Below are 26,826 nucleotides of genomic sequence, written 5' to 3'. Positions count from 1 at the left end.
TAATGATTTAAATTTAAATGTGGTAACAAGTTGGAGTATGTTTATTGTAAGATGATTTAGAGCACTCATAAAAAGGCACTTCACTCTTCCAAGGATTGGTACACAAAGATAGAAGGAAAACCAGACAAGTTGGTAGAAGAGTTATAGGTAAGTCAGAGGTCTTAAGTATGGCAGGTATGTGATAGACCAGTAGGAACTGAGGACTTGGAACTCAGCCCTAATAAATGAAATAAAGTAGCCTGATATTGACTACTGAGTAATATTAGTAATAGTAAGAGGGGATGGGCAGGGATGTTTGAATAGCAAAAGAGTCTAATGTCATGAAAGCATTAATAAGTATATAGTAAGAAAACATACTGAGCAAATGAGATGAGAAAGCAATACACAAAGAAAGAAATAAAAATGACAAAAAAGCTCTTGATACAAATTTAACTTGTCAAATATCAAGGATTAAAAACAAAGAGAATGGTTGATGTCAGAGAATGAGCACTGACCTGGGCACACCCATTCACTGTTATTGGCAGTATCAGTGAGAATATTATTTTGGGAAGCAAACTACTTTCCTGTGGGAATTTATCTTAAGAAAATAATTAAAAATTCATTTTCTGGCACAAAGTCTTTTGAGAAGGCAGTATTTAAACCATTAAAGGTTAGGAACATCCTAAATCATCAATATATTGGGACATGGTTATGTAAATTATGATGATGTACATATGAAGACTTAACAAAATATGTAAAGTCAAAAATAAAATGTGTAATTATAGATAAAATAATTTCAGTAACAAGAATATGTATAGAGAAAGTTTGAATGGAAAACATACGATGTGAATAGTGGTTTATTGTGAGTAATGATATTTCTTTACTTTTCATCTTTTCTTTTTTTAAAATTTTTATTTATTTGTCTTTAGAGGGAAAGGAAAGGAGAGAGGGAGAGAAATATCAATGTATGGTTGCTTCTTGTGTGCCCCCTGCTGGGAACTGGCCCCTGCTGGGAACTGGCCCCTGCTGGGGACTGGCCTGCAACCCAGGCATGTGCCCTGACTGGGAATGAAACCTCCATCCTCTGGTTCGCAGGCTTGTGCTCAATCCACTGAGCTACACACCCAAGGCTTCCATATTTTCTATAATGTGCATTTATATTTAAAATGATGATACTTCATAATATAAATAGCTGTTTAATTCAAGACTGGAACTGGTAGTTTATAAGTGAGTATCAGGAAGAATGAAGTGGAATTATATAAAAGGAACCAATGAAGGCATATATATCTTTAGCTGGACAATATATTTTCAGTAGGGGAGTTGTGGAAATAAAACAAGTGGACTTTGGGAAAGGGGCATATGCCTGGGTTCTTTTCTAGTTCTTTTCTAATTGTTCTCTCTCAAAAGACAGAAAATGTAGTCTCTGATTTAAAAAAAAAACAGAAGTGAGAGGTTTTGCAAGCCTACATCCAGGAATATGGGACACGTTCTTGGCTTTCTATAACCTAAAAGAGACGGGCAGTGGACGACAGAGGGGTAGAGTACAAAAAGGGATTTTAATATACAGGATTGGCACAAAAATGCCCTTTTTTATTATAAACTCTTTTTATTACAAAATCACAAGCATGTAATACTGTAACATAACAATAGCACACTCAAGCATATCATATGACATTTTAGGTGAAATGTTCAAATTGTATCCATCTCATGTGAGACATTCATGCACCCTACCAACCACACTCAAGCAAGCCTTACTTCAACCAGACCCTGTATACACCCCTTTGGCTTCTGAATTAAAGTGCCAATTGTTGGTAAGAACACTTCAAATACTTTTACTATTTTTAGTGGGAGATAGAATATTAGAAATACTTATCTTCTTTTTTTGCTGGTTGAAATTATCTATGATGACACCAATAAACAGGTTCAAGGTAAAGAAGGACCCAAAGATGATGAAAATAACAAAGTAAAGATACATGTACAGACTTTCCTCATACTTAGGCTGTAGTTCCACCTACCAAAGGAAATGTTTTGTAAAATATCACAATACATTTTGGTGCCAGAAGTTATTGGTACTTTTTCATGATAATATAAAAGAAAATTCCTAGTAATACTTAAGCGTACTTTCCCTTCAACCCCCCAAATATACTGCCTCTAAAAAATAACCGAAGGTAGCCTTTAAGGATGTCTTCATGTAAAAACTATGGTTATGAAGAAACTTAAAAATTTGTATCTATTTTTAGAACCGTAAATACAACTAACATCTTGATTTTTGGAAAGTGGTATGCAAAATTTGGCAATTTTTTAATGTACTGAATTTTAATAAATGAACAATTAGTGAAAAGTTTTTACCTGAGTAAATATGTATAGACTATTTAAAAACAACCATTTGTACATATATGAATTTATTCAATGAACATGAATTGAATTGTTCATTTAGATTTTCAGCATATTTTTAACATTATAACATTCATTGAAATTTTCAGATTGAGTAGACATAACTAGCATGACATCTTGTAAATCCTCAGTTAATAATTTAGTATCTAAATTGTATTTGTTGTAAATTAGCATTGAAGTATCATCTATCACTAGGTAAAGGTGCAAAGGAGTCATTATGGACAGTTGACTAATAATAGGTTTATGTCCTTCTAAAGATAATAGTTTTAAAAGCCAACCAAACACACAAAATGAAATAGAAGTAATTGAAATAACCCACTCTGCAGGATATCAGGAAGGTAATTAACATAAAGCTAAAGCCACTTATGGGAAGTGTATAGCAAGAAATAGAAAAGTGAGCTCTATCGGGTAGTTTAAAGATTACAGGGACAGTCTAGGATCATAGCTTGAATGAATTGAGCTCCAGAATGGGAAGATCAAGACTAATAGTAAATAATTCTAAAAAACTTAAGGAGCAAAGTTGGAATGAGCATGGATATAAGTTCTTTTCTTGAAGCCTGAAAGGAGCTGTTATAGGAGAAATCAGATAAAGTGGGTCTTTACTATGGTGATATGCTTGGAAACTTAAGAGTCTGTTGGTCATAGAAGTGACAGCAGCATTAGTAAAAGCTTCAGTAAATTTATGGATACTAAAATTATATAAAAGAATGAATTTGATATAAACTGTTACAGAAATTGAAGACTGCCTGGCTAATATCCCTAAGTTTCCTACTGCTCAATATGGGGGGTAACTCTATATTTCAACTACTAATGGCAATCACATATATTTTCCCACTTGCTCCTGCACACCAAACATATTATTGATTATAATTAGTAGATAAGGGCAAACAAAACAGTAAACATTTAATAGAAGGATATTTGTTAGTTATTAAATATATGAATGTGCTACTTTAGTTTGATTTTCAAAATAGTTTTTATTTATCTGTGTAAGATGTTTTTGATAAACATTGATATACTTAAATATTAATTTGAGTCATATTTTTCCTTTATTTTTAATATTATAGAATCCTTCTTTTTGGCTGCTAGGCTCTGCTGAATTAATTTTAGCACCCAACCAATATCATAAAAAGACAGGATGCATGAAATACTTACATTTCTGGAATCAACCGCTGCATACATTATATCCATCCACCCCTTGAATGTGGCCTATTAAGAAAGACATGCATGCTTTACTTTGGCATAAAAATAATTGATACCTGACTTTAAATAAATATTCTTATGTATTTTTAAAAGAGTAACACAAGACTTTCAAAACAACTTTTGTAGGGACTTTGGACCAACACAATATCTCTTAACAAGTCTCTTAATTTCTGGAACACATAGTGAACAGAATGGTCATTTCATATATCCTCCTGCTTGATAACAAATCACAAATACTTCTCAGTTCTTTAGAGTAAATAAAATCATGCAATTCAAAGTGCTATCAAAATTTGGTAGAATATTTTAAGAAAGATTTACAAATACCAGCATATTTGGCAATATCTGTAATACCCAAAGAATCACAATGATCTGATCTCTATCTGCTGAACTCTATCTGCAAGGTGGTCAAAGTGATTGAAAGTTTAAGATTTCTCTTGCTTTGTAACACTCTAAAGATCTCACAGAGATAAAGGGGAGGGAAAAAAGCAGGTTTACAGTTGTGAGCACATGAAAGTTTATTCTTGTATTACTTATTACTTATTGTATTGTTTATTTGTATTACAACTGTCAACCTACTTTTGGACTCCCCTTTATATAAAGTCAGACATGCAACTATCCTTTTAAGAATTTCAAAGCATAACATCCAGAAAAATTCCTATATTCCATTCTTTATAGTTTCTTATGAGAGTGAGTTAATATGGGTAAGAAAGGTAGACACTTGGCATTCACAAATTCAAGCAGAGTCCTAAGACTAATCACTTACAGTAATTTATTTGTCCCAGGACATGAATTTTGAGCCCTACGAGCCTGAGAGGATTGTTCCTTAGCTGGTAAGCAAGTCTAACAAGGCTTTCAGCATCTGTATTATAACACACACACACATTTTCATAACACTAACACTTGTGAGGTGGTGGATATTGTGGGGGAAAGGCCACATAAGGGTGAGTCTGATGGCAGAGAAGAGAAAGTAATGATTGTTAGCTAGAAAATAGAAGTTATTTGTATATCAAAGAAAAATTTTGAATGTGTCAATGGCTGGGGTCAGTGATAGAACAAGTCCCTAAAAGCATTAGGTACAGAAACAAATAAAGGTGATTCAAAGAACCATTTCAGTGAATAATTCTGAATAAAGCCAAAGATGAAGCTTAGCATTTCCTTAGTAGCAGAATTTATTCAGTGGGTTTGTGCTGGATCATTACTCTAAATTTCCAGAATTGTTTAGTGATTTAAGGAATTTCTTGAAATTTTCAAATTTTATTTTCTCAATTTTATGAAGTGGGACACTTTGATGATATTTATAACTGTAGTTATTAGTTAAACCTTAGGATAAGTGCTCAAGAAAGTAGCATGTGTCCACTATAATATTTAAAGAAGTTATACTCTCCAGATTGTTTAAATCCCTATTTTAATTGCATGAGCATGCAGAGTAAGTCAGCAATATCCATAAGGAAAATAAGAATTTCAAACAAGAAGGTGGTGAGAATGTGTAAAAATAGTATGGGCATCTCGGGAAGAGATGCAAGAGAGTTTTGACCACTGCAGGCTTGTTTGCTTGGCTAGTCTCCTGGTGGAACAACTGAAATCATAACCTTAGTGAAAAGAAACAAATTTGTGCCCTAAGAACTCTGTACAACCGCAAGGGAGGCACTCATTCAGCTTTTAAAGTTGTTAAGTGAAGTTTCAATGGCCAAAACAGAGCAGTATGTTTACAGTGCTTTTCCCACACTCTAGGTTTTGTCTCTATCCACTGCTTCGCTGTGACGCGGCTGGAGCTAAAAGCAGCATCATATGAAAATGTTTAAAGGGCCACCATATTTTGCATTTTTGTAAGTTGTAAATTATTTTTCTTTTGTATTAATCAGTCTTAGAGACTCAGGAGTGAAAATATTGCTATTAAGATAAAATAGGCTTAAGTCATTATATTGAAAGGTCATTGGAGGCGAAACAACAACCTCTGCTTATGTTTCATCTTTGTATCCAGTACTACTTCCCTTTCACTGTGAGAATCTGATCCTGAAACCTGAATATCATTTCTCAGTCTTCAGTATAAATGGAACAACTCAATAACAGTTAATTCTCGCCAATTAGGGCCAATTCAATCGGGTGTGTTATGTTTGTGTGCTTTGGGGATTGGTGGGGGGTGTGATCCCTCAGTGAAACAAACTTCTCAAATGCAGTGGAAAGAATAATAAACCTATTGATGTATTGGTCAACTTTTTCATGGAGGAAAAGAAAGCAATATGAAAAGAAAGAAGAAAAACCTTTGGAAAGAACTGGCCATTACCAACTATATCTCTATTATATCCATCTGGGCTCATAAACTGGTACTGGTAATAAATCAAAAGTCAGAAAAAATATGGTATAAACTTTATTTTCAGTAACTAAGTAATTGATGTATGTCATTACTTTGTTATTATTCCAAACAATAAACAAATTTCAGAGAAAAAGAGTTTTCACTTACAACTTGAAGCAAAGAGAGATACCCAAATCCTACATTATCAAAGTTTACTTTCACATTTTTCCATCGGGCAGTTTCATTTCTTTCTATTAGTTTTAGGCAATCAGTATGATTATTCACTTCTTCGATTTCAAACATATCACCAGTTGTGGTGTTAATACAGTGGTAGAATTTGCCAGCAAACAAATTTACGCCCATGATGCTGAAAATTAGCCAGAATATAAGACAAACCAGAAGCACATTCATGATGGATGGAATTGCTCCTAAAAGGGCATTCACAACCACCTAGTACACAAATGGAAAAAGACAAAAGTCAGAATTCTTGTTGGTTAAGAATTATAAGACATTCCCCTACTAATCCTTAGTCTCTCTGAATGGTTTCACTATTGAGACTACACTAGGGTATGTAAAAACAAAGCAAAAAGAATCTTACAGTGAGATCCATTCTTTCTTAAGCAATATATTTAGGAAAACGAATATAGACAATAGGACAAAGAAACAAAAAAAGTTTAAAAAAAGAGAAATGGAAGTAGGAGAACAAAATTAGAGGCATTTGCTGCCAGAGGAAATCAGAATATGTGTTGTTTATTAGAAAAAAGAGAAGAACAAAATCCTAGTTACAGGCTAACTCATTTAAAAAAAGGCAATATATTAAAGAACAAAACTAAAATCTCTGGACTAGTTAATTTGACTAATATACTTTAATAAATTAAAAATTAAGATGTATAAATATAAAAATATTAAATACCTAATATAATTTGTCCTTAATTATTCATGCATTGCTATGACTAATAATTTTTGCATAGGAAGCAAGACAATTTAGCATTATGTATTTCATTAGATCATCACATCTTTATTTCAAGCTCCAGTCATGTCAGTTGTTTCATTTACTGAGTTTAATTCAATAAACTTAATTTAAATGAAACATAATAGTAATTGGTTTCTTAGGAAAATAAGAAAAGGAGGGATGCCATATAAAGTTCCCAAATCTGATGTGATCACATCAAATTTGTATTAAATAATTATCTACTCTTAGTTTCCTAGAAGTATTTTCCACTTTTGTCTTTATTTCTGAATCATAAATAAAAAACTTGAGGTTCTATATTCGGCAACATTGTAGGGATGACTGTCCTTTCTCCCTCCTCCACAGTGCCCATTGGAGCTGCATGTGAGTATTTCAGAGGGAAGATAAACCAGGCCCTAAAATGCTCCTAAGTGGAAGATGATGCCTCGGACTTGAAAATTAACAGCCAAATCAGTTCTACCTAGGTATCTCTCTTATTCTTGTCAATCTGATTCAAAAGAAACAACAGGCATCAAAATATCTTCTATATGTCATTCGATGTCAGTACAGTTTTAGAACAAAGTTTTGTGGCGGCCTGTTTGAAAAAACAAATACATGAGTGAATTCCATTTGCTTCTGAGTCCTGCTTAATGGCTGTAAAAAACTATAGGCTTTCTGGGGTTACAAAACAGTACATAAGTGGGCCAAGGGAAATAATAAAACCACTAATGACAAAGGTGGAGAAATGAGCATGAAAAAATTAAGTTGGTTGAGTTAACCAGGAAGATCCAAATGCTATGGCCTATGTAGCTTACCACACTGACACATGGCACCTTGCCTAATCTCTCTTGGCTGTCTGCATTAATGCAACTGATTGAAGAAATATTTGTTTATACTTAATTTTAAATGTATAGATACACTTAGATTTCCCTGGGATTCAAAATTTGAAAGCTGAAGTCAAGTTTTTATTTATTTGCCTCCTTTTCTAAATATTTTGCCTACCATCTGGATAAAAAAGCTATTTCTATTGTGTATACACAAGAGTAGATGTTGAAAAATGTATATATTTTTTACCTAAAACAGCCAATTTAGATCATGAGCAAAGTACCGGTTACCTTACCTATTTCTTGAATTTTTTTCACATCAATTTGTAGGTATCACATTTCTTTCTTCAAAGCCCTTCTCATCTCTGACACTTCTCTTCCATTTCCACCTTCGCCATTCTAGTTTTGGTTTCTGATTGCTCATACTTGCGCTATCGTTGGAGCCTTCTAACTTTCGCCTTCCTTTGAGCCACATTAGATGAATTAATCTTCTCCAAGTCTCACTTTAAAATAATTTAATGGCTCCTCACTCATGATCAAATATTTTCCTTACCTTGGTATTCAAAACACACTATAATTTACATTTCTAGTTTTAACTTCCCTTGCCACCTACTCTTCTTTCCGATCCAACCAATATAATTACCTTAGAATTGAGATGCCATTTCCTTTGAAGTAGCTTCAAAATCACCCTTTCTGATATACTTTTTCTTCTCACAAGCTTTCTATCAAGCAGCACTTTCTTTTATGGAACCTAACTTGACCCCCTCAGTTTAGCTTCCCAAATAAAAATGAATGTATCTTTTTTTGAATTCAAGAATCAGAATTCCAGTTCCGTCAGAATCGTGGAGATAATTTAGTATTGTGTTCTCATTTGGCAAATGAGAAGAATGAGGCTGATATAGGTCAAGTTCAGAAAGCAGACAGAAGTAGCATCCAGTGCTCTTTGTACTCAGCTTCTCTAAATTTCCTTGGAGTTATTTGTACTTATTTGGTATCCATATTGCTCTGTATTAGAGTTCATTGCATTCCTGTAATCCTCAAAGATGACAGGCTTTGGTTTTTGAAATTTAAGATGCAAAAATATATTTGTGAATTTTCTAAGACATTGAGTGCCTTGAATATAGAAGTACAACAGAGTGCTTTGGACAGAAGGATACAAAAAAATGGTTCATTGAATGAATGAGTGAAGCTTAGCTTAGCATTGATTGATTGAAGAATAATTGTTAAATGTTAATTCTGAGTATGGAATGAGAACAAAGAGCTGGGCACAACAAAAAGTCGGAGGTTAGTCTAAACCTCAACAAAAATGTCTGTGGTTTACTTTGAAACGGGGGATTTGTTTGGCATTAAAATTAACCCTGTGAAATTCATGATGTGAGTCCTCTGCAGCAGTACCTTTTAGGTATGATTGAAATGTTGGCATCCATTTGGCTCACAGAAAGGTTTATTTTTACGAAGGTAAAAATAATTATATTTTGGAAAAACTTTGACATAGTGTTAGAGAATTTACTATATAAAGGTCCATTCATATTTAAAATTTTATTAAATTAGGCAATGACGGGTTTGGGAAAAAACTGTCTTTTCCCAAGAGCCCAAGCCTGTTCTTCAATCAGCACAGAGGGAGGTGTATTAACTCTTTTCGCCCTCGAGGGAACTGTGGTAATTGGCTCCCATGTGGTGAAGGCGCCAGGCAGAACTAGCCTGAATATGTTGGAAAGAACAATTTCAAGTGTCAGGCTGCATGCAATGAGATATCGAAGATAGGCATTATTTTAATGACTAAGACTAGAGGTTCTTCCCATAAATGCTTTGTAAAACATCATCAAATAGAATGTCCCTATTCTAGCACAACACATTCTTATGAAAACTGCTTCTAGTTTATCAACTGCATTTGTGATTAAATCAATATGGAGTGAGGAAGACACACATATTCAGATTCATGTGAGGGGTTTTGATAACTACAGAAATGTCTTCAGAACAATTTGTCTTTGAACTTCAAATCAATACCACCCATGGATTCTAATGTTTCTGTATTTGAAATATTAAAAAAATACCATGTGAATAAAAATCAGAAAGAGGCAAAGTATAAATCATACATTAAGTATTAAGAAGAATAAGAGAAACTTATAAAAATCTAATGATTATATTTGTTGTGGAGTTTATTTAAGGTAATTATTTTTGAAAGACGTGATACATCAATTATCCATATAAATATTTTAAACTTTTTCTGCCTCAAAAATAAAAACTCTCCTTCTTGTACATCATTCCTAAACTTCAAGAATACATAAAATATAGAGTTACTTTCATTTATGTTTTCACTGTGATATCTTCTAAGATCGTAAGTCATAAGTTGGGAGTGATTTACTCTAAGAGTGAGTTTATGCATTAAATTAATTTAAGTAATGAATTTAAATTCAATTTAAGAAATTTAATTTAAATTCATTAACTAAAACATCTTATTAATACATATGATAAAATGCTTTTGTTTTATATCTAGGTGCATAATTCTAATAAATCCTTGCATATTAATGTACTTTCATGAAAATACAAACCACATGTGCTTATTCAACCTTTCAATATATTTTGCCTTGTTACACTTTGAAAATAACCCTTATAAATTTATACTTAATAAAAAAATAGAATAGTCACACAATCAATGCTAATCTCATGAAACCAGAAATATTGCACCTTACCATTTGCTCACCTATGTCAACAAGAAAAAAATCAACTGCTGCTATCTTTTTGGCAATTTTCAGGACCCAGACCAATGCAGAAAAATGGCTCAGAGAGCATCATCAACTTGACAAGCTAACATTTTCACCGAACCATTCTAAACCAAAGTCCCCCATCATCACCAATCAGTCAATCTCCCCGTCAATCAATAACTCAACATACACATAACTAAATCAGAATAAGTGAAACTTAATAAAGATATCAACAGTTGGGGTTCAAATCCACAGAGGGTAAATACTCAGAGGTATTTTTCTCAAAAGAAAATTCAAGACAGTTGAAAATAGGGGAATGGTATGTAAATACTGCATTTTCCCTACAGTGGTGCAATAGTACCCTTCCCAATCCCTCCCTCATCCCACTACACAAAGTCACAGTGAAAAGGATGAAAGGTAGCAAAAGGGGTAATACAGTACCCATAATAAAGGGCTGAGGGGAGGAACCAGCGCTCCACCCCATCCAAGTTGGAGCAAGATTATCCTATATAAAATAGAAATATATAGTTTGTTATTAGTTAGAAATCTGATATGACAGAACATTTGGTGTTACTTTTTGTATATGATGCTCTCTGTCTGTTTCCCTATCAATCAAAACTTGAGTTCTTTTGAAAAAAAGAAGGTCTTTACGATTTCCTAGGTTAGGAAATTAAAAACACAAATTTAAGTACAAATTTTTTTTACTCTAGATAGTCAATGACATCAATTCATTCAGTTCAATTTTACAAGTTGAAAAATTTGGACTGGAAATTTGAAATACAATACATGTTTAAAAGCTCTCAGCCAGAATGTGCATGAAACATGCAAAACATAAAGGGCAATATGATGATAATTTGTTTATTACTTTCTAACTTCTTGTCAAGCATTGTACAACATGCTTTATTTGGAAATGTTCCATAAAAGCACATGCTTTGAAAATGTGACGAACAGCAAAACTAAAATGAATGCCTGATTTATGCTTTTACGCAGCTATTGTGATTTTATGCTGCCAGGGAAAAGAATAAAATGAGAGTTCCTGAATATATTTAAATCTCACTTCCCAATTATAACCATCATTAGTATCTTCACCCTCACAATCAACCATGATTACATTTTTTTACAAAGTCGAAAAATCAAAACACTTAAAACATGAAAAATAGAATCCATAATCAGGTTATTTTGTCTCTACAATGCCAAATATGCATTGGACGGTCAGCATCTTAGGGTTGTGTATATGCTGTCATTATGAGGCAAGGGACCATATTCACAAATCTATTAATTTAAACAATTAGCCCATCTCTTACCAGCATTTAGAAGGAGGTTGTGCTTTTAAAACTCCAAGTTTCAAAAATTAATCTCTCCTTACAATATAAAAAAAGCATTACTGATCAGTAATTATAGATAAGGTTGTTTCTGTAAAAACTGCAGGTAGACCCACGGGACTAGCATTGTGATGAAATGATGTGTTAACTATGGTCATATCTGGCCATTTGATTCATGGCCAATTTTGAAATGTGGGTAACAGCTCCAAATGCTTAGGAGCATTCAGATTTTAGGAGACTTTGAAAATGTGCAACAGGAGTCCCTTCTTATCTGAGGAGGGTACATTCCCAGACCCCTAGTGGATTCCTGAAACCATGGATAGTACTGAACCCTATATATACTGTATTTTTTCTACACAGACAAACCTATGATAAAGATTAATTTATAAACTAGGCACAATAGGAGCATAATAATAATTAATAATAAAATAGAACAATTATAACAACACATTATAATAAAAGTTATGTGAATGTGGTCTCTTTTTTTCCAAATATTTTACTGTAGTGTACTTCTCTTTGCACTTAAAGGAAGCCCTCGCTGTAAGGCACTCTTTGGCTTATTCCAATTACCAGCATCACTATTCTTGTACTCAGGGGCCATTATTAAGCAAATCAGGTTCTTGAACACAAGCACTGTGGTACTATGACAGACAGTCTGATATCCAAGATGGCTACTAGGTGCCTACATCACTGTTCAAAGAGATGGTTCAGGTCTTGCCTGGGACAGAGAAGGATGGTGTGAGGTTTTTGTACCCTACTCAGAATGACACACAATTTAAAACTTATAAACTCTTTACTTCTGGAATTTTCCATTTAATATTTTTGGATCATGGTTGACTGTGGATAACTGAAACAATGGAGTGAAAACTTGAAGAAGGGGGAAACGTTATACTTTGATTCAGGTGACAAGTTTTCAAGTAGAATGTATTAAAATGATATTTTTCTCCAGAACTGAAACTGGAAATCTGAAATAACAAAAGGTGACATTTTAATTAGAAAATAATCTTAATTTCACATACCCTGGAGAGAATCTGGTTTAATATTTTTGTAAAAATGTAGGGATCTCTGTGAGAAATAAAATAAGACTATATTATATTATATTAAATTATTTCTAATGAGAAAATTCTTTATATATGTTAGGGAAACTGAAGACAAGTCAGATATTCTTAAAAAGTGACATTTAAAATAAATTTTATTTTAGAGGAATACATAATATAGCTATCAACAACCTAGAAAATGCAAATGGAAATCTATAATATAGCTTAGTTCCTCTAAACATAACTAGCTTGGGCAACAAAAGAGCAACAATTACTTTTTATGTTGTACATCTCATCTATAAACGTTTTGTGCTTTTAAAACAGACATGGAAAATAATTAAGTAATAGCAACATTTCTAATCAGTTATGAATCATAGGGAATGGTTTAATATTTCCTTGGAAGAAGTAATATAAAATTTTATATAACTTTGATAAATGAAATTTAAGTTATGGTTAATTTAAGAGTTATCTATATATTAAGTCAAAATTACATTTTGTGTTATTATATTATAGATGTTTTACTTCATTGTCATAAAATATTGTGTGCATTTATATATAAAAAATTTTAAGTTACTGTTTGTATAAATTAAAAGTAATACAAAAATCCAATTGCAAATTGAGGCTATATTAAATATAACTTTAAAATGTTTAAATTTAGTCAATGTTTAGTATCTACCCTTGAATATATTAAATTACGCAAATTTTGGCATTATACAAACAAAATTCTGACAAATTAAATTTTTTTCCTTATATTTATCCTCAGACATATGTATGATTCATATCATTTTCAATAAAATTTGTAAAGTACAGTTTAGATCATCACAATTGAAAAGCACATGTCAAATTCACTTTAGTTTATTATTATCATATATTATTACATATAGTACTTTAATAGTGCATTTGCTTTTTTGTATACAGGTTTGTAAGGAAACTCCCAAGACAGATTAGGAATAAAGTCATTTTAATAAGCACAGCAGATAAATGATATTGTATCATTTCAAGGGAGGCCCAAATTCTCTTGCATATCACCTAGAAGTAAATATGCAAAAGATAAAGTAGCAATTTTGCAAGGATTTGCCATTCCTTTGCATGCATGGTTTTTTTTTTTCCTTTTTAAAATTTAATTTAATTTAGGCTATAGGCAATACTTCCAGTTCTTTCAGTTTTCTTACCCTCATCCCTTCAAATCTTGATAAAGCTCTTAGAGGTCTCAGAGCCCTTAGTGTCCTGAGAGATTTGATGGCACCAAGTTCTGAGTAACCCAAGGCATTCGCTGTTAAACTGACCAATGAAACCTGCACCAATAAATAAATAAATAATGAATAAACGGAATTGTCATCCAATTTGGAGTTACTATGACACACGACAAATACGATTTTTGCTTATAATACTCAGAAGGTAAATAGTTGTATCTTTTCAGCAAACCTTTTAAAATTTTAAGAAAATATTTTCAGTTTGAGGCAAAGAACTTTAAAAATGTTAATTAAAATTACTTGAATAAGAACCTCAAATGTCATGTAATTTCTTAGTGTTTCAATTAATTTATTAAGACCAATTAGTTTTTAAAAAACTAAATAAAATTTAATTTAAAAAGAAAAATCCAACTGTAAGAAAATGTCATTATTCTTTCTTTATTTTATTAGGTTGCTGCTGAATATAGGGCTTTGCCTATGGCTAAATAAAACACAAAAACTGCTACTGTATTGGAAAAAGCAAGAAATCTCTCTCCTGCAAGAGTATGTTCAACTAAATATAACTGACACTCTTAGAAATTAATGTGCTATATCACATTAATTTTGCAGTTGATTTTCCAAAGGGGATTCATTGTCTTGTTAATCCCTTGTGTTTCTACTCGTCTAACATGTATTCCTATGTAAGTAAATAAAAGTTAAAATGTTATTTCATCATAAAACTCATTTTTTCTATACTAATTTACAGCTTTTGTCATAGTACCTGGTCCAAAATTGTCAATCAGTAGTTACAAATAAATAAATAAGTTTATTTCATTTGTATGAAATATGCTTTCCTCTCCCTTGACTGAGAAAATGAAAATCTCAGATGTTTAATTCTCTAAACAAATAATTTACCAAAACTTCTTATCTAAACAGTTATAATTTCATTCATTTGAAAGTGGCTACTATTGGCAAGTTCCAAATACTTGATATATTTTTTGCAAAATTTCCTATTTTAAGTGTATGTCACCTTATATTTATTATAGTTTTGCTTTACTTTAGATGTGCTATAATTCCTTTTGCCTTTTTTAGAGTGATTTACTAATCCTTATAAAATAATTAAAATAGAACATTGAAAAATAAAAATATTACTATTGCAAAACCAGAAAATGCTATAGAGAATTACATTCTTAAAATATTTCAGAGATGAATATTAAAAACTAACTTGTTAATAATAATGAAGTATTGAAATATAACTTCTAATTTTTGCAACCTCAATAGTAGAAACTATTTCTCTTAATGATACGATAAAACAATTTTGAGGTTTTCTCTAAATTCATTTACTTCATTGTAACATCATTAAGCTTTTCAAATAGCTCTAACTTTGTCTTATAAAGATATAATGTATGCAGGACTCTTAGCTCCAGAAATACATTCCACAAGAGGCCTGCATAGACCTCCTGGATTATTATCTTTTGGAGGATAAAACTGTTGCCTATGAAATCTGTGATAATTTGGATATACTCCTCTGAAGCTGAAATTATGCCAAATTCATAACATGAAACATGATGTTGAACTTTAACACATTTCAGGGCAGTCACTTGTTTTAGGGCAAATGAAGTATTAATCGTTTGGTATACAAATCTGTGAAGGTCTGGTGTATTACTAGGCACCATTCTAGGAAAGCTCTTACCACTTCACAAACTAGTTTTCCCTTACACTCTGTATAACTTACCTCCTATAATGACGTTATAATCTACATTATATGCTCTTTAAACTTATCCTTTAAAAACTTTGAGTAGGTCAAAGAGAATTTCAAAAATTCTCTTGACAGGAGAGAGGAGCTCCCACCGTCACGATCGTTTGCTGAGTACCTTTAAAACTGATGCACGAATATCTGCATTTATGAGGGTCAGGAGCTAAGTAACCTACTCAGTGGCATAAAACCAATCAGTGGAGGGGCTGGGATTCAAACTCATCTGTCTGATTCACAATATGTAAAAGGAATTTAAGCAAAATACCCAATTTTACCACTTTCCCTACACACTGTTGGTTTTTGTTTTCATTCAGCTTTTACCTAGATAATGACCATAAGTCTCATTCCTCCAATGCTAAATTATTACTGATTTTACAAAAACTTTTCTTACAAAAACTCCAGTTAATTCAGGGAATCAGTTTAGGTATTGTGAGCATATCCTGTCAACCCAACATAGTGGTCAGAGTTTCCTTAGTTGAGAATTAGCATATCCATAAGACAAACCACCTGGAATGGAAGAGAAAGATACGGAGAATACATACATCAACAATTAAGAAGTCCAGCCAACACCATGCATTGGTGAAATATGTTTGATAGCCATATGCCACCCATTTTAGAAGCATTTCCAAAATGAAAATGTAAGTGAAAACCTTGTCAGCATATTCCAACATTGTCTTAATTGTCTTTCGCTGGTCAATATATATATCTTCAAATGCCTATAAAGAAAAGTTACACATTTTAGATTCCTAAAACCATTATACTCTATAAGCTATTTTTCTGATCATATATGTATGTAAATATATGATAATCAATTAGAATAGGAGGACAGAGGAAGAATAGTGATTGCTACTTTTTTTCCTCTTAGAGACCTTTTAAATATTTTATTTATTGATTTTCAGAGAGAGGGGAAGGGAAGGAGAGAAGGAGAGAAATATCAATGTGTGGTTGCCTCTCATGTGTCCCCCACTGGGAACTGGCCTGCAACCCAGGCATGTGCTCTGACTGGGAATCGAACCCCGATCGTGTGGTTCGCAGGCCCGTGCTCAATCCACTGAGCCACGCCAGCCAGGGCTCTTAGAGACCTTTTAATAGGCCCTGGCTGGTGTAGGTCAGTGGATTGAGTACCAGCCTGCAAACGGAAGAGTTGCTGGTTTTATGCCCAGTCAGGGCACATGCCTGGATTGCAGGCCAGTTCCCCAGTAAGGGGTGCATGAGAGGCAACCATACATTGATGTCTCCTTCCCTTCGCCTCTCTCTAAAAATAAATAAATAAAGTCTTTAAAAAAAAAGATCTTTTAATGAAACAAGGGGAAAGTTATATGTTCCATTTATATTATAGCTGAAAGAAAAAAGTAACAGCATAATTCCAATGTATTAATTTGATCTATTAGGAAATAGTTATTAATGTCATATCGTGATGGTGCTACCCCAAGTTGAAGTTATTTATTCCTTCTGTTTAATTTATTTTGCTTCCTCTTGTTGGCTTTTTGCCATACAAAGGAGGTTGAAAAAATAAAAAGTGAAGCTTATACTTTTCATGAAGCAGAAACTGATCATCACACTTTCCAAATTTACTACATAGTTGGGTTCATTTGCCCCCTTTCCCTTTCGTTTTGTTGATAGTTTACGCTTCTCGGCAGAGACAATAATGGTAAGATAAAATGACTTCTCATTTAGACCACAATAAGTATTCTTCTAACATGAACCTTTCTTGATACTTGATATCTAAGTCCCACACTCATTTCAAAGGTAAAGGATTATTTTTTGTCTTAAGTAGCATGTAGAGAAATTTATTTCATCAGAGAAATAGCCAGGAAAATATAAGCCTATATTCTAATCATGAACTTAAGTTAAAGAAACTAATTTTGTTTCAATCAGGAAAGATCTATCTATCTATCTATCTATCTGTCTATCTCTCTATCATCTATCAATTGTCTGCATCTATCTAGCATCTATATTGTGGCTTAAGTATTCCATTTGTGTCAATGTTTTCTGAAATGCTATCTATATGTTATAGTTTATATTTTCATAAATTATTTTTATGTAAATGTAAATTGATTCTGATGTAAAGAAAACCTTCATATAAAAAAAAACAATCCTTAAATGAGGCACCTAGGCACACTGCCCAGTATTTGTTACCAATGAGTAGCATAAAAATAGTTACACAATTCAAAAAAGAGCAGAGAAGTGGTTCCCAAGGACTTAATGACTGTCCATAAAGAGATAATAATAATCCCATTTAGAAACAAAACTCATCAGAGTTTAGAAGTTACAGAGTCCCAATCACAGGATGACCATAAATGTCACTGTATTTGCCATGCTTACTTTATTGTTAAAATATAAAGAATTGAATATTCATATTTTTTGTTATAATGAATAAACTGAAAGGAGAAATTTTTGGGTTAATGAATAAGCAAAATTAATAAATGTCTTATTAGAAATGTATGCATACATAGTAAGTTCAGAAATGAATAGTTATTCATTATGTCTATAGTCTGGAAGGTATGAAGTGGGGTAATTAACATGTACTGGAATTGGGTAGAAGGGTGGGATGGTGGGTAGATGTGTGGTGGATGGAAATGAAAATGTATGTATGTTTGAGGAAGAAGTCATGAGTAGAGATAAGTTTGGGAGTTATCAAAGAGGGGTGATGGCTGATGTTGTGGAAATGGAAATGGATGCACAATGAGCGCTCAGAGGAAAACATGCATTTCCTAACGCAATGCAACAGAAAGGATTAATACGTCATCAATATTAGATTATTCTAAAACTTAGTATTTTACCACTTTTGCTTCATATTCACTCACCAGAGCACCACTACTAAGGAGAATCATGAAAACAATGAAGGTTTCAAACCAGTTATGTTCAACTATTCGGAAACACGTTCTTCTCAGGTTCCACCACTGCTTTCCTCTCCCTTCTTCCACACTGACTTGACAGCATTTGAATCTTTGTACACAGCCTGAAAGTACAATGTTTAAATAGATAAAATAACTTCTACAGCTTCAACAGTAACTTCTGGCACGTCCCTGATCCATCTTCTCTTTCCCATTGCCATTTCTCTCTTGCTAGGATAAATCTCTAGGCCTGGAGTAGCAAGAGCCCATTTGTTAGCTGTGTGAAGTTGCAAAAATTATTCAGGATCTTTAAATGGTTCCCTGGCTAATAACACCTGCTTTTTCTGAGTAAACTGTTACTTTCCAAGAATGAACTTTGTAAAGCACAGATCAATATGAAGTAGTTTTGCCTTGTCCTCCATCATCCCATTGCACTCTGTTAAAATCACTGTAGAAAAGGACTTCAAACTACAAATTAATAATAAACAGAAAACTTCCCTTTTAAAAAAGATATAGAGTAAAAACATAGATTTCTCCCAACAATACTGGTGTGTTACTTTAAGGTTTTCTTGTGGTGCTCCTAGAAGAGCTTACTTAATTTCCAAAATTAATTTTGTCTACCAAAATTTGATCAGCAGGGTCCCGCTTTGATTTGTCATTCCCTTTCTACACTGCTTTTACTCACGTCAACATAACAATTAAATCAAAGGTATCTGTGAATACCTTAGTAAGCACCATGGAGAACTGAAAGGAAGGAAGGAAGGAAGGAAGGAAGGAAGGAAGGAAGGAAGGAAGGAAGGAAGGAAGGAAGGAAGGAAGGAAGGAAGAAAGAAAGAAGAGAAATGAAGGAAAGGGAAGGAAAGGGAAGGAAAAGGAAGGAAGGGAAAAAGGAAGGAAGGAAAGGGGGAAAGAAAAAAGTAATAAAGAGTGGGAGGGAGGGAAGATGGAAGGAAAAACGAAGGAAGGAAAGAAAGAAAGAAGGAAAAGGGGAAAGAAAGGAAAGGAAGAAAGAAATGATGAAAGGGGTAAAGAAAAAGAAAAAAGGAAGGAAGGAAAGAAAGAAGGGAAGAAAGGAAAGGAAAGGAAGGAAGGAAAGAAGGGAGGGAGGGAGGGAGGGAGTGGCGGAGGGAGACAGGGAGGGAGGGAAAGAATATGGACCTTGCCCCTAAGAACATTACAACCTGGTTTTCAAGAAAAGATAAAAACACAGGAACTCTGCCTCAAAGGGGGTAAAAAAAATGCAGGTATTCTGTAAAGGAAAGGGAAGAGAAGGAAGAGAGAAAGAAAGGGAGGAAGAGAGGAAGAAAAACTGGGATGATATATATAACATTTCAAAAGAGAGAAAAAGTCCCATGAAAGAATATACGGCTAGTTATCAGGAGAATTAAATGGATATATTTATTATAACTGTTGAGCTCTTTTTCACTATAGTCAGAGGAGGTAGTTTGAGAAGGACTTTGAGTATTGTGTATAATTTACATAGGAAATAGAGGGAGACGTTATATATCAAGCCTTTGAAGAAGAGATCACTAAGTATAGAATATGCAAATATATTCATCTCTTCAAAACTCAAATTCCCCAGAAAATCTGACTGTGGGAAATACTACTCATGGGGAAAACAAAGCTTTTAGGCCTATTTTCCATAGCAGATTCACCTAGATACTTATTTTTCACCTAGATACCTGGTTCAGTTATTGGGTATTGGGCAGAGCTTATTTTCTGCTTCATCTAACAGCATTGGAAAATGATGATTTCACTAAAAAATCCAAGTTAGTCTTTGCAACTCATTTAATTAAAGTTATTTTCAAGATAAATTCAGCCTATGGGAATTTTGACTAGTCTTTAAGATGCTAACTTGTAAAATCATTTTACTTTTAAAAATGATCAATTATTCACTAGTTTTATTTATATTAAAATATTTTCCTCCATGTTTATGGTCCCTTCCACAGAATGGGTAGAAATAATAAAAACCTAACAACAGATCACAAATCTCTTAGCATATTAGAGGTAATTAAAGTAGATCTACAACAAAATTGTATTCTGTTATGCGTGATCAAAAACTAAAAATAACTTTATTCCATAAGTGGAAGATTATCATGAGGGTCATTTTCTTCACCTTCAGTGAAACAGGCTTCAGGTTCAAGGGTTTCCTCAGGTTCCACGACAGGCTGTTCTTCTGCAGGGGCACCGATGTCCACAGTGCTGCCTTCAGATGAGCTACTGCTTTCATTAAGTTTCTGTGTGTAAGATGGAATTAAAAAGTAAATCATTTTCATTTGGATAACTAATAAGTACCCTCGCTAGAAAGGACTAGTTTTCTCAACTGATTTTGAATTCTCTTTGAAATAGATTTTAAGTTTAGAGCCCAAGTGAAATTGAGTAAGAAAAGGAAAAAGGAAATCATCTATGTTAACTCTTTCACCATAATGCACAATGGATATGAAGTTGGGTTGCTAATGAAGTTACAAACGGCCATCAGAAAGATGTACTAAGCAAACCACTGTTCTATAAATTAGAAAAGGCTCAATATTTGCTTAGGAGAAAATCTCTTAATTTTCAAGTGATTAAATTTTTTTCTATTATTCCACTATTAATTTCTGTTACTGTATTGTGATTAGATAATAAGCTAAATGATGTCTTCTGTTTTGAATTTATGAAGATAATAACCTTATACAGTGTCTGCTGTTCTGAATTTATTGAGGTTTACTTTGAGATCCAATGTATTATTAATATATATAAATGTGTCATGCATACTTGAAAATAATAATTTTCTATAAACATAATTTTTGAGATAATATAGTTAGAGCATATTTACTTCTATTATTTATATCATTTGAATTATCAGAGTCCTTTTTAAATTTTTCTCCATTTTATCACAGGCTAACTAAATGTTATTAAGGCCCTCATAACTCATATGTTTTATCAATGTATTGTTATATTTCTCATTGTTGAAATCAAAGGTAATTTGGCTCTGAGTAGGTTAACTAATTGGAGAATAACACTATTACTCAAAAATGGAAGGGAGAGAATTTTACATGTGTGGAGTCTGTTTCTACATTACTACATTAGATATAAATTCAGATAAAATATTAAAGTAATGGGATAACAGTAAAACTAAAACATTTTCAAATAAGTATTTTATTGCTTTAAAAATCAATAAGGTCACTTACCTTTTCCTTTTTTGTTCTTAAATTAAAATTCAATTTTACTTTGTAATTCACCTAATAAACCAAATGGTTTTCACAGTTTTTGAAATTAATAGGCTATTTTAAAAATCCATTTTAATTTTTACTAAACCATTAATGAACCTTTAATTTACTAACTTCCAAAATGAGCTAGTTCGTTTGAAAATATGTATATTTTCACATGTGACTCTCAACAACTAACTCTAAACTGACTTGTATTAGCCACATATTATTGGCAGGATGACTTAACAAGTAGGCTCCACATTACACCTGAGGCATCTAATTTGCCTGATACATAACTATTTAGTAACTACAACCCAATGGCTTTATGCAACATCTTTTCTTTTTAAAAATGTCCTTTACTGAAGCAAATGATTGTGATCCTGAGTGTGAAAACAAAGCAAAGTAAATAAAATACTCTATGATATTTTTTTAAGGGTAAGAAATTAAATGGTATTTTCTTGCTGTCTAACTTGATCTTAGGATGTTTCTGCTTTTATTTTAGACTGGATTTGTTACAGAGACCATAGTTTATAGGGCAATAGGAGTTCAAAATATACTAAAAGCTACAATATATTAAAAATAAATTGGAATTTAAGGGTCAAAAGGAACAAAATATGAATGTGTGCATATACTATGTATGCCCAGAAAGTATCCAGCCATGTACTATGAAAAATAAAGACATTTGTTGAAGAAGATACAAGATACAAGAAACATTGTGCATAGGACAATGACTCCGCACTCCCCTTTAAAGTAGGCACCTTAGCACCTCACACAGTTGTCCCAGTCACCATCAGCTGCCTTGCTGTATTTTCCTGAATCTCATCAGCAGTCTGAAATATCTTCCTTTTCAAAGGTGATTTTAGTTTTGGGAAAAGTCAAAAGTTTCAGGGTGCCAAGTCTGGGCTGTAGTGGGACTTAGTCACCTGGGTGACTCGATGTTTCACCAAAAAACTCTGCATGAAACGTGATGCATGAGCAGGTGTGTTGTGGTGATGAAGCTGCCAATCACCAGTTGCCTATAGCTGTGGCCTTCTGAATCATTTGAATGGTTTCCGTGGAGAAATGTTCGTGTTTAACGCAAAACCTGGTGCAGATTCATTGCTCTGGTTGCTCAGTTATTTTGAGTGCAACAGCCACACAGTGCCCATGCTCACTCAGTGGTGTCTACTGCCCCGACTGACTAGCACAGTGAAGTTGTCATTGTTTACGCATGCATATTTCAGTCCACTCTCCTTAACTTCCAGGTTACAATGATGTCGTACATACCATTCTCATTAAATAGCAATGGCTGGACTTTTTCCAGACAGACCTTGTATATTATTTTTGAAAACAATTCTTATCTTTAAAGCTACTTATGTACAATTTTAAAATTGAACTACTATTGTTATATCTACAAGATATATTTATATGTTAAATCATACATAAGTGAGATGCTCTAAAATCTTAAAATATTAATATTTAATGTGCACATTGTACCTTAGTAAATATTTCTAATGTACACTAAGCATATTAAAAATTAAAATGACCTCAATTAATGACTTTCAACAAAACACCCACATAATATCAAAGAAAAAGACATTGTACTGACATTTAGCATTTTCACAAAGTACTAGAAGAGTTAATATTAACTCAATTCCCACATCATCCATAAACCCAGATGATTCCTTCTTCAGTCTGTATGTTAGAATTGACACTCTATAGTGGATTACTCATATTTACTAAATATTAAATTGTTCTTACTAATTGTGATACTCAGTGTTAGTCAAGATATATAGAACTGTAAACAAAGGCTTTCAGTTCCGTTCTCAGCTATACCCCTAAGCTATATTACATGCCCTTAAGCTCCCTAAGCTAATTTTTTTATCTGAAAAGTTATACACATTCCTTTTAAGATTATTATAATTATTAAATCAGATCATATTTATTCATTTCTTGGATCATTCATTCATTCACCATCTAACAAATAATCAATAATAAAGATAAGAAAACTCATCTAAAAACTACATTATTCTTCAATTTATCAATCATTTTCCTGTGCCTAAATGTGTGAGTTCTCAGTGAAATAAAACTTTATATAATGGCAAAAAATTCTAAATTAAATAATATATAATCATAAATACAAGCAATATAATGCATGTATACCCATACAAATCTATTCCTACCAACCACTATAAAATCTTACCTCCTTGCTTTCTTCCAGATCTGATTCACTACTGAAGTCCTCTGTGTTTAAATTTTCAAAGTCAGACTCTCCTACAGCAATGGGCACAGTCACAGTGAGGCTGGGGTTGTTTATGAAGGACATGTAATCACTCTCATCGATAATGTATTTCTCAACACTGCTGCCAGTTCCTATTCCACTTGTGGTTCCATTTACATCTTTAAGATAGTCAAGATCTTTCCCAATTTCTGTTATATGATTGGACATACAACTGTCTTTCTTATTGTTTAGATCATCAAGTGGTTTAATTTCATCTAAAATCTTTTTTTTTCTAACAAAGGCTTGTTGAATGAATTCATATATCTTTCTCTTCACATAAGCGATTCCCTTATGCATCCTATCCACTGCAATTTGGAGGTTGTTCATTTCATTGTCATCATCAGTGGCTGCAAGGTTGTCTGCACTGAATGAGCTCAGAAGCAAGGCCAGGAAGAGGTTCAGGACCTTAAAAATAATGCAAACATGATTATAATTTCACCCCCATGTAAAAAAGAGTAGAATGAGTTCATTTAATCCTCTCGGTGTAGAGGGAACTATAACTTCTAACAACTAGATAAGAAAGGAACGCCATACCATAGTGAATAGAAATTGTGATCTGAATCTGTGATCTTGCCCAGTAGCTACTTCACTATACATATGTCCTTGTGCAAAGAGAGGATTTCTGTTAATCACAAGTTCTCTCACTTATAAAATGAAGAAGTTGAGTGAAATGCCCTAAGATTTAGCTAGGTTTAAAACTGCATGATTATAAGAAAACAGAATGAGTATGTATGTATATTAATCCTAAAGTTAAAAATTATTAGTATTTGAAATTATGAATTTAAATGTATTCTATAGTTTCATTTTGATAAAGAGTGATAATTGGACATTAATTGAAAAATGACCATATGTCCCAAGATAAGAATTAGGGGTTTAACATAGGCATTGACACTTGTTTTCTTTTCTTTCTTTCTTTCTTTCTTTATTTATTTAGTTATTTTTATTTATCTATTTTTTTAAAGATTTTACTTTTATTTATCTTTAGAGGGGAAAGGAAGGAGAGAAATATCAATGTATGGTTGCTTCTCCTGAGCCCCCTGCTGGGAACTGGTCTGCAACCCAGGCATATGCCCTGACTGGGAATCAAACCGCGACCCTCTGGTTCGCAGGCCCGCGCTCAATCCACTGAGCTACACCAGCCAGGGGGACACTTGTTTTCTTAATCTATTGTATTTTTCATACCCCACAAATTGGACTAATTGACTAACTAGCAGAGCTATTTATAAAAAATCCCTAATATTTTCATAAGACTGGCATATTACTATATATGTGTATGTATACATTTTTGAATGTATTATATATTTCTGTACTATAAAATTAATTAATTTTCCAAACTTAAGAGAGAGAGAGCAGAATTGATCAGCTACTCCATTTACATAATCTCAGGTTTGATGAGCCAACCCTTATTTTGACTGAGAGCCATTAGAGAAGTGACCAACCCAGGTTGGCTAATGCATCTGCCATATGACAGAGAACCACTGAACACTACTGCGAAAGGGACAAGGAAATAGCAAAATCATTATGAACGCTTAAAGGCACCCCATTTTAGTCCTAAACTAGCATATTAGATTGGGCTATTCTAAATTGATTTTAGACTTCTTCCTTTGTCACTGAAGGTACCCAAGCATATTAGGCCTGTTTTCAATATGATACTATATTGGAATTCACATAGTAAATGTGATGAAATGGTTGATAAAGTGGTGTTGAGTATAATTACTATAGGGTCCCCGCTATATTGCTATGTTGTCAAAATGAGCTAAAACGCATATCAAAAGCAAGAGACTTTTTAAATTATTAATCATACTTTTTGTTTTGGGTAAAGTGGTCACCATTCTATTCTGTTTTTAATCTATTTTTGAAATACATATCTTAAATGGGCACATACCACCAGGTTTCCAATGACCATGACCATCATGAAGACAGTAAGGCACATGGCTTGCCCAGCGACCTCCATGCAGTCCCACATGGTCTCTATCCACTCTCCACACAGCACGCGGAACACAATCAGGAAGGAGTGGAAGAAGTCGTGCATGTGCCATCGTGGGAGCTCACAGTCACTGGCAATCTTGCAGACACAATCCTTGTAGCTTTTACCAAAGAGCTGCATGCCGACCACGGCAAAAATGAAGACGATGATGGCCAACACCAAGGTGAGGTTTCCCAGGGCCCCCACGGAATTGCCGATGATCTTTATTAACATATTTAATGTTGGCCAAGATTTTGCCAATTTAAAAACTCGGAGCTGGTAAATAAAAAATATATATATATATAATCATGATCATTAAAAGTATTACATATATTATTATCTACCAAAAATAATGATTCATATTGAATCCATTATATCTACCCTGCCTTTGACCCCTCCCAGGCTCACAAATAATTTTGGACCACATAACAAGAATCTGGTTCTTCCATATTTTAACCCAGATCATTTTCCCAGAGAGTAAATGTTTAATGATAACTTGGGGCCTAACTGTCCTTAATTTGTTTTGTGAAAGTGGTTATAAGACATACCAAACCTGACACTAATATTAACATTTGAATTGCAATGACCTCTACTGATATTTAGTTTTTAATAGCATGCAAAGTGATATCATATTGGACCCCAGGTGGGGAAAAGTGTTTAATATTCATTAATGCTCTTTTTGGGCACTGACATAGCTACATGTGCTTGCATTTTAAAAGTTGGAATGTTTATCATGATTACAATTTTTTGTCTGATATGCAAGAACATACATGTGAATCAATGGGCAGGTTAAGTAATCCTACAGATTTCTCTCTTGTGATTTTTGGCAAGGAATGTATTTTTTCAGAGGTAGAATTAGGAAAAATTTTTGCATGCACATCTGTTATCTGATGATAATCCATTGCAACAAAGGGCTGCTTATATTTTTAAGTTACTACTAAAAT

At 33.1% G+C, this 26,826-nt stretch overlaps 1 protein-coding gene across 1 annotated transcript in view; it reads right to left on the bottom strand.

The window, feature by feature from the left end:
• LOC118985760 (sodium channel protein type 1 subunit alpha) overlaps positions 1-26,826 on the bottom strand; it is a 109,448-nt gene that overhangs the window by 8,019 nt on the left and 74,603 nt on the right. Inside the window, exons 16-24 of the mRNA XM_037044561.1 lie at positions 25,802-26,158; positions 23,839-24,321; positions 20,585-20,705; positions 18,439-18,593; positions 16,174-16,347; positions 13,876-13,998; positions 6,035-6,316; positions 3,526-3,579; positions 1,853-1,990 (exon numbers count right to left, since the gene is read on the bottom strand). Coding sequence (XP_036900456.1) covers positions 1,853-1,990; positions 3,526-3,579; positions 6,035-6,316; positions 13,876-13,998; positions 16,174-16,347; positions 18,439-18,593; positions 20,585-20,705; positions 23,839-24,321; positions 25,802-26,158 — 1,887 coding nt within the window. The remainder of the gene's footprint in view (positions 1-1,852; positions 1,991-3,525; positions 3,580-6,034; positions 6,317-13,875; positions 13,999-16,173; positions 16,348-18,438; positions 18,594-20,584; positions 20,706-23,838; positions 24,322-25,801; positions 26,159-26,826) is intronic.

Source organism: Sturnira hondurensis, unplaced genomic scaffold (assembly GCF_014824575.4).
Source record: "Sturnira hondurensis isolate 20B ecotype Veracruz unplaced genomic scaffold, ASM1482457v3 Scaffold0004136, whole genome shotgun sequence".
NCBI lineage: Eukaryota > Metazoa > Chordata > Mammalia > Chiroptera > Phyllostomidae > Sturnira > Sturnira hondurensis.
Note: the sequence above shows the minus strand (reverse complement) of the source record. Positions and strands in the feature narration are given on the sequence as shown.